This window comes from Pyxicephalus adspersus, chromosome Z (assembly GCF_032062135.1).
Source record: "Pyxicephalus adspersus chromosome Z, UCB_Pads_2.0, whole genome shotgun sequence".
In the NCBI taxonomy this organism is placed as follows: domain Eukaryota; kingdom Metazoa; phylum Chordata; class Amphibia; order Anura; family Pyxicephalidae; genus Pyxicephalus; species Pyxicephalus adspersus.
The window spans coordinates 50092296-50103439 of record NC_092871.1 but is presented as its reverse complement, the minus strand read 5'-3'; the positions used below and the strand labels follow the sequence as shown (position 1 = coordinate 50103439).

The following is an 11144-nucleotide window of genomic DNA, read 5'->3' as shown; positions in this document are numbered from 1 at the left end:
CCGGCTATTTTTTTCTCAGCCGGACGGCTTCTCGCTTCAGAAGACACCCGGCGCTGGATGAAGAAGGATCATCGGCGAACAGTGGGACCAGGTAAAAAGCCGACCGGCATGTTCCGCTGGCCGGTATCTTGTGTTCCGCTGGCCAGCATCTTGTGTTCCGCCGGGCGGCGGAACAAAAGATGCTGGCCGGCATCTTACCGGTCCCGCTGGCACCCGACGCTGGAGAGGGACGGAGGACCACGCTGGAATACGAAAACGACGCTGGATGAGCACAGCGGGACCAGGTAAGTATGGATGCGACAAAAATAGGGGGTTAAGCATCCTAGCCTTTTTTTTTTGCCCGTACGAAGGTCGGGCTTAACGGCTAGGTGGTTAAGGTTTAGTTACAATTATTTATATTTTAATGTTTATTTGATCAAATAATTTATTCTTGTAGGGCAAAGACAATGATTCCTAAAAGCACCCAAAACCAACTATTTGGTGGAGGATAAAAAGTAAAACCACAGTTTTTTTTAATATCTTGCAGAGATTCTATTGATAAGACCTTTGCACTTAGTTTCCAATTTTCCTGTTGGGAACCTAATAAAAATTATGTAGAATGTTTCGGGAAAAGGTGAAACCCACAAAATTGTGTGTGTTTGGAACACCCAAAACTCTCAGGTGGACAGGGACAAAGTTAGGAATTGAAATCAGGAATCCAATAAAAATTTCTAAAAAGGCTGTTTTTGAAGTTTTTTTGCAGCATTACTAGCATTACTAATATTATCAGTGCAATGTCACCTGGCTTAGTAGCAGTTACTAGTTCTCTTTCCACAGTACTGTACCTGAAGTCGGGGATGAGCATAAAATTCATTCAGAAAATCCATCAGGAGGTCAATCTTTAGGGAGCTGACACAAAGGACCACATGTTTCTCAGTCTGGGCTCTGTGACGGCTGTAGTTGCCCCCTGATTTTTGACGTTCCATCCAAAGATAGACCAACTCCTCAAACTAGAATAAAAGAAAAAATCGAATTAAAACTTAATTAAATTAAACACTTAGCATTCAATAGGTTTCTCTGCAGGGAAAAACATCCAGCAGTGGTTTCTGTCTTCTTCCTGCCAAAAAAACAGCATCAGATACCCTTCTTTGCAGCAGTGTCCACCCCCAGAAATGATTGCTAGTATTTAGATAAACAATACAACCAGGAAGAGAATGAATAGGAAGGGGGAATGCTGACAAGAAATACATATTTTGGTATGTAGGTCTCATACCTACATACCAGGTCTCAGGTTCCACTGACCAGGGGTTTGCCTATAGTTCTATTTTAAATTACAAGCAAAAAAAATTGAATTGGATAACTTGCATTGGATTTAATTGGTAATTTCATTATTGAAAGCTGTCCTTTGTTATCTTTTACATCAGGCTGTGGGGCCACTGTGCTTCCCCTGGCTCTTCCTACCTTTTCATGCCTTGGGAAAATACTGAAGATCTTTTATCAACCTTCCACTATTCATACCCCTTTCCATTTTATTTTAATCACATTTAATATTTTGCACGTAAGAAGGCCTTGGTAATATCTCCAAATTCCATACACATGAATAAAGTGTATGATTTATTTCAGCACCAAAGGCAAGATATAATGGCTGTGTATATATTTTCCTTTTTAATTACTAATTTTATATTTGTTCGTTTGGAAGTGAATAGGACCTATTGCATAACAAAATGTCATCCTTTTTAGCATGTAGAAAGACCTTTTGGCTTCTTTTTTGATGTTTTACTCCTTTTTAAAAAGACTGGTAACAAAACGTTATAGCTGAAGCTGAAATGTCTACTAAATGAGTCAAAACAACTACTCTACTTCTCTCTCGCACCACCTCTGTATTGCTAAGTCCAGAGATAGAGAGGACGACAAGAACGCAGAAGAACCTGGCTTTTTTTAAAAAATTTTTCTTTCTGCTGTCTTCTAGTTTAAAACTTACTTTAGAATAAAATGTTAAAATATTAAGCATATTCTAAAATGATCCTTAGTAATGAAGGAAACAGTAGGGAACCTTGATCCTTCAGGATATACAGTAATACCCTTAAATATACAGGTTGAATTCTGAAGAATCGGCACTAATCTGAATAAACAATGGCATGTTTTCAGTGCTGATTTACTTTTCTGTCACCCGAGGTTTGTGCCTAGAGATTATTTGCAATGCTATGTTATGCCTGACATGTAGTCAGTGAGGAGGTGACAGTTTCTGTACAAGAGCTTCATACCAAAAGACAGCATCTAAAATACTACTTTTACAGCCTTTTTACTGCCTATACTTCACTTTATCATCATGCGAGATGAGATTATCATCATTAGATGAATTTAAACTTCAGAACTTGAGAGTCATGACCTGAGATTCAGAAGTTTCAATGGTGAACACAAGATGATTGCCCCACCTCATCAGAGCTCATGAAACTAAAAAAAACAAACCCCTAATAATTCCATTAGTTATTAATCTTTCTGTTCAGCAATCATGTAGTACTAAACAAATGAAAAAAACTATTTCACCAACAAAAGGACACAATTTACATAGTTAGATTGAAAAGTCCATCACGTTCAACCAATAAGGAAATAAACATATCCCAGATAAAAACCTGTACAGCTTACCTGGAGTGGTAACACCACGAGTGCTACACAGATCATGATTACCACCAGGAGCTGGGATGGCCATATCTTTGGAGTGACATCTCCATAGCCCACAGTAGAGAATGTCACAATGCAGAAATAAAATGATTTGAAGAGTGAAAGATTTTCTCCAGCTCTTTCCAAATGCTGAATGCCACACATCCTGAAAAAACAGAAATGGTCCAAAGTTAGCCTTTTCTTCAACCTACTAAACTCCCTACATGCTGCCTCAATGCTTTAAAAATGGGTATTAAAGCTGAACTTTGAAAAAATAAAAATAAAAATAAAAAAAAATCCTTCACAGTGTTTAGGAACAGAAAAAGCAAATATACCATATCTCCCACTTTTTTAACAGTCAGTGCGAGTTCTCCACTTTTCAACCTTCCTGGAATCCTTATAATGCAGGACAGCTGATCCTGCACTGTACATTATGACTTTGGAGTGCCTGCAACCAGTGAATCTCATTCTCACTTTTTCTCACTTATCTTTAACTTTTTTAACGGTCAGTGACAGTTCTCCACTTTAAGACTTCCAGGAATCTATATAATGCAGTACTGCTGATCCTGCATTGGAATGCCTGCAACCAGTGAAATGGCAAAGAGCAGCTGGGAAAAAGCCAGTGGGAGCAAGGAATACCGTAAGTGTAAAACAAATCAGCATTTGACGTTGGCGTTGTGGGAGGACCTCAGCCTTAATGTGAAGGTATTTTTGTATTTTTTCAGCTTTATTGGTAGAGCAGCTTTAGGACAATATTAAAGTATGTGCCTTTAGGTTTGGATAAAGGGGTCACCAAGACAAAAAGCTTATCTCTAAAAGAGCTTTTCTCTATACTCTTATTTCAAAAAGTATTCTTGTCTGTGCTACTATTGGTGACAATGTTGTTGCTAGGATAATTAACTATATAACCATATATTGTTGATATTACTATAGGATATGAATCACCTTTTTGGAAAATATCACTGCTCTGCCTAGGAACACACACACAAGGCAGCACACAGTTACTTTTAAAGAGGAACTCAAGACAAAAATGTAGAGTTTTCAGCGTACAGATTAGACAAATAACAATACTAAATGTACTCTATAACACAGCAGGTCCAGCAGCCAGAAAATGTGAAAAGTTTGATAAAATCCTTGCCTGCCCTATCAGTAGAAAAATGAAACCGTCAAAAAAATAAATAACAATAGGCAGGACAAGGGATTATAAAACACAAAAATAGCATTTGCATTAAAAAGTGGAGAGAAAGCAGGCAGCAAGCCAAGCCAAGCCAAGGTGTGTGACAGACTGCATGATTCATGGCTATTGTCCTGGTACTTTCTTTAACTACAAAAAGGTGAAAGTAGGAATAGCCAAGCCACAGTCATGCTGCAATCACATGCTCAATCTGTACTATTAGGCTATGATTACCTGCTCATAATAAAGCTAAGATGCTTGAAAGGTGTGTCGGGCAAAATGCATTAAACCAGGTGGAAAATTAGATATCTGTTCTATATTTAACTCCATCCTATTGAGGTATTGTTGCACATAATATGGAAGGACTATTGTAATATTATAGAACACTGTAGGTATTAATTGAAAGGTTGGGGGTGTACATTTTGTGCCAAACAATACACTAAAAGTCAAGGTTGAGATAATAATAACCTAAAAAAAAATAAAGTCTTGCTGTTTGTGCTTATATCTCATTCAGATTTACTGTACAATACTGCATGACATTTAACATACCATTTCTCAGTATTCTGTCATTCAGAGAATCTCTAGAGCAATCACAGTGTTCCCACAGAGATCTAATTATTGTTCATCAACATTTATTTCCCCCAGTTATATATACACACACTAAGTGCAATTACAGGTAAACTGGCCTATTAGTATACTGGAGGAAATCTATGCAAGCTCCATGTGTATGGTGAGATGCAAACCCAAGACATCAGAAATATAAGTAAAGTGTAATAATACCTTGTGCTGATTATCCTACAACTGTGGGTATCTCTAGGGTAGCCAAATCTGATCATTGGCCCATACATGGCAAGCTGAAATACTTTCAGTTCATCAAACATGAGGCCATTAAGTCATCACATGACTTCATGGAGTCATGACTGTGGGACACCAGAGACCCACAGGTTTCTGCTAAACCCATAACAGCCCCCACCCCCAAAACACTATAACACAACGCTTATTTTTGTGGTTAAATGGCCCACAGGCCTTTTATTAACAAAAATGATTTTCAACCTTGACATTTTAACAACATAAATAACAATTTAGATAACAGCTTCACTATTCAATAACATAAATTAACCCTCAATAACAATATTAAATACTAACAGATTAACAATCCTTTTCAAAAACCATTATCCCTGTCATTAACCTATTCTGGTTGCGGGTCCTTGAAGACCCACACTACCACCTGCGACAAAATGGATACTTTGCTCCCAGCCGCCTTAACACCCAGCTTGGGAATGATATGCCCATTGTGCGCAGCCCCACCACAAACTCTATTACAACCTCCACTCCTCTTCACACCAATCTGTAGACTCCACACTGAAGATGGATCTCCTAACATCATCGATGACACCATCAAAAACAGAAAATCTTCAAGGACCTCAACCACCACAAAACACCTGTGTAAGAGGGATGGAGGTGGGTGGGTGTTAACGTTTCCCTTTCAATTTCCAAATCAAGAGACCAACCCACTACCTTCCTACTCCTTATAACACCTTAACCCCACCCCCACCTCCACCAACCTACCAATCCCCATCCCAACCTTTTTCTTATCCTAAAACAATACCAGTTAACACTTTCCCAATCTGCTTCCTGACTCTCCAGTCATGCAGGCCTTGACCTTACGCTCCTTTCCTCACTACATTCCAGGCCTGTCTTTACACCTCCCACATATTCACAGAAGGGTCATGTAGTAACTTGACTGTTAAGAAAGTTAATATAAAACAGATAATCAAAAAATAGAATAAATATAAATGGTTGAGTTAACCTTAGCACAGTGGAACATGTAATACAGTATAGAAGAAAATGCAACAAGCTGACCATTGTTCCAACTAGGAGGCTCCTGATTGTCAGTGAATCCCTGACCCCCTTGTCCACTAAAACAATTCAGCAAAATGTGAATTATCTGTGGAGGATGGTAGATATATTGTGACAACTTCAAGACACAGGCTGTCCATCTTTGTTTATAATGCACCATATGCTATTTCATGGCATGTTTACTTGATCTTCTTGCACATGTGCAGCAACCAGCCTACATACTGCTGCTTTAAGGACCTGAGGCCCATCTCTTCTGAGCCTACAGACCGTATTGGCACAGCAGCAGAGTTGATGAAAGTAAATCAAGATTGTTAATGGAACAAAAGGAGGAAAAATGCTGACCAATCTCTGCTAAAAGAAGGCCACAAACAAAAAGAAGGTCACTCTGAAGCTGCGCTGCGGTCGTCCTGCTTGTCAGTCCACCTTCACACACTGAACCACCAATCGTCTTATTACCAGCAGCTGGAGGTTTGGCATTTCTAACTCCCAAGCATATAAAATATCTTTCCTCAAACATTGCAAAAATTTCTCTGCCTGGTCCCCTGAGGAAGCCTAAAGGCGAAACGCGCCGGGACCCAATTACATTCTTCTTTTTAACACTAGCAGGATTACTTTGTCTAGATTAGATCTAACAAACCACCCCCCTCATTTTGGGTTACGATAAGGTGTTTTTTTTTCCCACTGTATAATTGATGTATTGTTTGTAAAACATTCTGTATTTGTACTTCCCTTGATTTAGGGAATAATAGTGAGTTTTATGACTAAACATTTTGCCTCAACAAACAAATACCCTGTCTCTTTTCTTTTCTTTATCACATTTTAAATCAAGATTGTTTTTTCTGAGCAGTCTAAATGTTACATATAAAGGAAAAACTGTGACAACAGCTCCATCAAAGTTTCATGTGGGGGCTCAAACCTTTAAGCCTCAATCTAGAGACAGGTTGTACATTTTTTTTCTCACATACCTATTTTTTGTAGGCTTTGTCCAGCTTATACTGAGAATTGTGGTTTCTCAGTGGACTCTAATTTTACACTCCACAATGCTATAAAAATATTATTGCTAGTCTCCACTTTAAAAAGAATTGAGGAGGAAAGAATGTAATGCTTGCTGTATTTCGAGGCCAAAATAATGTGTCAAGGCCTGGAGAAAGTATAATTTTCTGCTCTTTTCAGTAATGTTTACAGCGTGCCACGACAGTAATTGCTGTGAGGTCAGAGGCGGGCTGCAGCAATACACAGAATTAGCCATTTACAATATCACACCAGGAGATAGAGGTGCCATTCGGAAACAATTGTTGAGTTACAATTTAAAGGATTTTTACAGTGCTTGAATGTATTTTATTTTTTAGAGAACATAGGGCAAACCACGCATGAACCTGGGCAATTTATACTGAACACATGATGCAAAAAACATAAGCCCACATTACAGTTCGTGGAAACTGTGTGTCAAAATCAGTTAACCGAGAATAGGTGTAAACTGAAGTTAGGTTTATATCTTGAATATTCCAGAAAGTTTAACATGGCCTGCTCCCTATTACCTTCTGAAACATCCTCCTCATAAATAAGGCTGGCTAAGTTTGGACCTGTGGTTGACCACAGGGATCAGCAGCAGGCTCAACAGTACTTCAAAATGCTCCTATTCAAATAAATGGGAATGTTTGGAAATGTTGCGGTGGATTGTGGCTGCAGCGGCTAAATCCAACGTGTTGCTTTTGGTTGCCTGTAAGTGGTCAGCTGCTTTTATTCACCTCAGTTCACATCAGTTGGAAAACGGTCTAAAGCAGAATACTGAGAAAGATCCACTTCCTGAAAACAATGAACCACTGCAAACTGCAACCTCAACTACATGACATGAACAGTAGCTGACACAACTGTAAGCTTTGCCGATACCACCTCCGGGTGCACCGAAAGGGCAATGGACCACTGTCCCTCCCAAGAAAGGGCTGCCCCCCCCTCTTTACTGGTGTCATCAGCTTCATCGACAAGCTGATATCCCTTTGATGCAGCCATGCTATCCCCCCATACATTCTGTGTGTCTCACCAATAGCATCCAGGAAGCAAAACAACGCTAAGCAATGCTCAGGTTTTTTCTCACACAGAACACAGTTAGCAAACGTGCGTGGAATCAACCAATGTTGCTGCGAATCTTCTTCCACCTTTCAATTCATCTAGTGTCTTATCCAAGTTGAACCTTTATTAATAAATATATATATATATATATATATATATATCGCAATTCACTAACCTTACCAGGTGTGCTTCCCGAGCCTCCTGCTTCAGATGAGGCCCTAGGGGGTTCTCAAAGCAAACATATTTCCCCCCCTTGCTGAATCACCAACCCCCCTTGTAATGGCGCTTATAGGTTTCCACCGGACCTGACACCCCCATCTGGTCACCTACTGTTCCTTTGCCTGGCCCCCCAGGAGGCAGCTGAAATACCCGTATGCCTGGATGTGCACCGCCAAGCGGCCTCCACTCCTTTAGCCAGCTCTCCTTCTGACAGGTCCTCTTCAGACACAGGCCCCTGCTCTAACCAGTTCTCAGAGGCTGGGGAGCACCAGGCTGCATGGCCTCCCATTGACAGCCAGTTTTCCTCCACAGCCGATGCAGCCAGGGACTCTCTCTTCGCCTTGAGGAGGCCACCAGCCATACTTGCACCTTCGAGAGATGCAAGGCTGGCCACTCTCGCATGCAGGAACGCCATCTCCATCAGACCTAGCTCCACTATCTTCAGCCTGCCTACACAGCAGGCACCATATTCCTAATGCCCCACCTCTTGGTCGCAAGTGCTTCCCATTTTGATGGAGTCCACCATCTCTGCTGTCATATTTGCGGAGACAGACAGGTTCAAGTACACCTCGTCCTGACCTGGTGAAGCAACGGTATGAAAAGAGGAGCTACGCAACTTCCCCACCTCCTAGCCAAAGCCCCGCAACTCTCTCATTTGCTGCTGGGTCCTGGACACTGAATCTAGAGGGGCTGCCGCCTGGGCCCTGGCGCCTCCATCTCTGCAGGTCCTCACTTCTCTGCTGCCTGCCACTGCAGCAGGCAACCTCCTGGAAAGCATCTTAGGGTGGAAGGAAGGTAGCCGATGACCTCTCCTACCTCCCCCACCCTCTCTGCGCAGCCGAGGATTCCTCTCAACTGCCTCTTCAGCTGCAGCTGGCCTACGCTGCTTTGGGGACACTGGAGGGTTCTGCAAGGGGCTCCTAATACAACGTTGAGCCCTGGGGGTCGGGACGGCTACGGCACACTGGAGGCCTAGACCTCTGAGGCCGCAGGGCATCCTATGTCCAAGCATTGGGGACAGCAGCCATCCCTCTCAAAGCAGCAGTCGCCTGCTCCTGCAACCAGCTAGGCCCATGATCCTCCTTTATAGCTCTGAGTTGGACCATCAAGACCTCCTCTTCAGCCATGATGGGCCAAGCAGCAGGTAAGCTAACTTTGTTAAAAAAACTTTTCTCTCGCGTACCCCCCCCACCTTTTGATCTTTTTCTTTAGAACACTTTAACCCAAAACTCCATTATGAAATTCTTTAAAAAGGTGCATTACACCATGAAACACATCAGAGGTGAACCCTGCTGGTTTTAAATATTTAAGAAAAGTTGCTGTAAATCAGCATGAATGAACAAATGCATGAATTTTTTTTTTTGACTGACTTGCTGGAGTGCAGTGAGCCAGAACAACATTTAAAGATTTTTCAGTAAAGTCAGTATTGGACTGCTCATCTTGGGTTGTATACACATCTTCTTGTTTATCATGAAGATTTGGTTATTACATATGCAGGCTGTGTGTCCTAAGATGTGCCACGCAGTGGCTGTATTTAGCTGTTCCTCATATATATGATCATTATACAGAATGTATTATGGTTTTTGAGCAAAGGAAACAATCACAGGCATGCTTGCCCTGCAGATGGATAATGCTACAGAACCATTATCTCTGGTTCCTTTCCTATAATTCTGTGCTGTTGTCAGCAACCCACTGTTGTGAGAGGCCTTTACTATCATACATTTTAGAAAATCACAGTGCTGCTTTATAATAGCAGATTAACAGTAAAACAGTATGATTGCTTACCCTGTGAAGACAAGGCACAGAAGAGTGCAGATCAGAATGATCACCTGATTAAACATGGCAGACTGCGTCCTCTGAATAGCCCGGTGAAGGTCATTCTAAAAGCAGAAAATAAAATATTTTTAGCAATCAAAACTATCTCTGTGCATTAGGTACTAGGTCTCATTTTATCCGTTTACAGTGCTTGTGCTTTAGTATCAGGTCATTCTTTGCATCTACATTGCTTCTCCTAGGCAGTTCTAGCAGCTGCAAAGCAAGGCACCACCATAAATGAAATGACAACTGCCCTATTGAAACAATCTGACAATAAACCATGATTTTATATACTCCCATCCAATATATGTAAAAATGAAAATATTATATTTCATTTATATTTGTCACAAATAGCACCAGCAAAAATACTAATGAAGTTTTGCAAGTCATGACTATAATGCAAGTTGATCTAAAATCTTCAGACAATTTTTTATGCAGATTGATACTTTCAGATCTACACAGCTCCTGGTAAATATTTTTTATAAACTTTTTTTACAACCCAGTACTCAGGTAAACATATTCCTTTATAAAATACAGGGAAGAGATTCCTATCCTGGTATGTTGTATAATACCCATAATACAGGGCAGGAGAACTGAGACAGCTGCTGGATTGCAATGACACTTCACATCTGATTCATTATTAATGTGGTTGACTATTTAACATCAATATTAAATGTGCTGGTGATATCACTCAATTTGTAGTTATTAGTGAATTTAAAAAAAAAATTACGGTTGACAACCACCTAAGACAGAATCCCCCTTTCTTTTTTTTCGTTCTCTTTCCTATTTATTACTACCTTCCCAACAGGGCATAGAACACAAAAAAGGGGGGGGGACCTATATTTCTCTATGCTAAAATGTGTCATTATAATAGGATCAGTATTTTGCTTATGTTTTTAACTTCTGAGTAGCAATAAATTAGAACTTAAATTGCTATCTGTATGGTCAGTTGGTGCATTTTTGTGTTGTATTTTGCAGAATATAGCTTTATTGGAGAATACCATTAAGTCTGTTTTGATATTAAATAAACAGGCAGCCAACATCTATTTAAGCAGTAAAAATTGTGATCTGACTTACATTTAATAATTTCTAAATCTCTTGGAGGGTATTTTTAAACCTTTAGGCTCTTTGGATTCCTAATACTATTGGTTTTAGAAAATCAGCAGTACTCTCCAGACCTAATGAAAAAGTTTCTCTCGAGAGGAACTCTCATCACCACCCTGGGAAATAATCAGAGCAGTGAGCAATCCTGAGTGGTGCAATCAAATGTCATCTGCTGTCATTGTTTGAATGGGAAATAAAGAACTAAAGATGAACATTTAGAGCAAATTATTGACCTGTTAAAAAGCCAGTCAGATCGAGGAAA

General features: G+C 40.3%; 1 protein-coding gene across 6 annotated transcripts in view; it reads right to left on the bottom strand.

Moving 5' to 3' along the window:
* The window catches only part of KCNT1 (potassium sodium-activated channel subfamily T member 1), a 187491-nt gene that overhangs the window by 56885 nt on the left and 119462 nt on the right, over positions 1-11144 (bottom strand). For all 6 annotated transcript variants that reach the window (XM_072429352.1, XM_072429355.1, XM_072429350.1 and 3 more), the window contains 3 exons: positions 9749-9843; positions 2626-2806; positions 825-989 (listed from right to left, as the gene is read on the bottom strand). In XM_072429352.1, coding sequence (XP_072285453.1) covers positions 825-989; positions 2626-2806; positions 9749-9843 — 441 coding nt within the window. The remainder of the gene's footprint in view (positions 1-824; positions 990-2625; positions 2807-9748; positions 9844-11144) is intronic.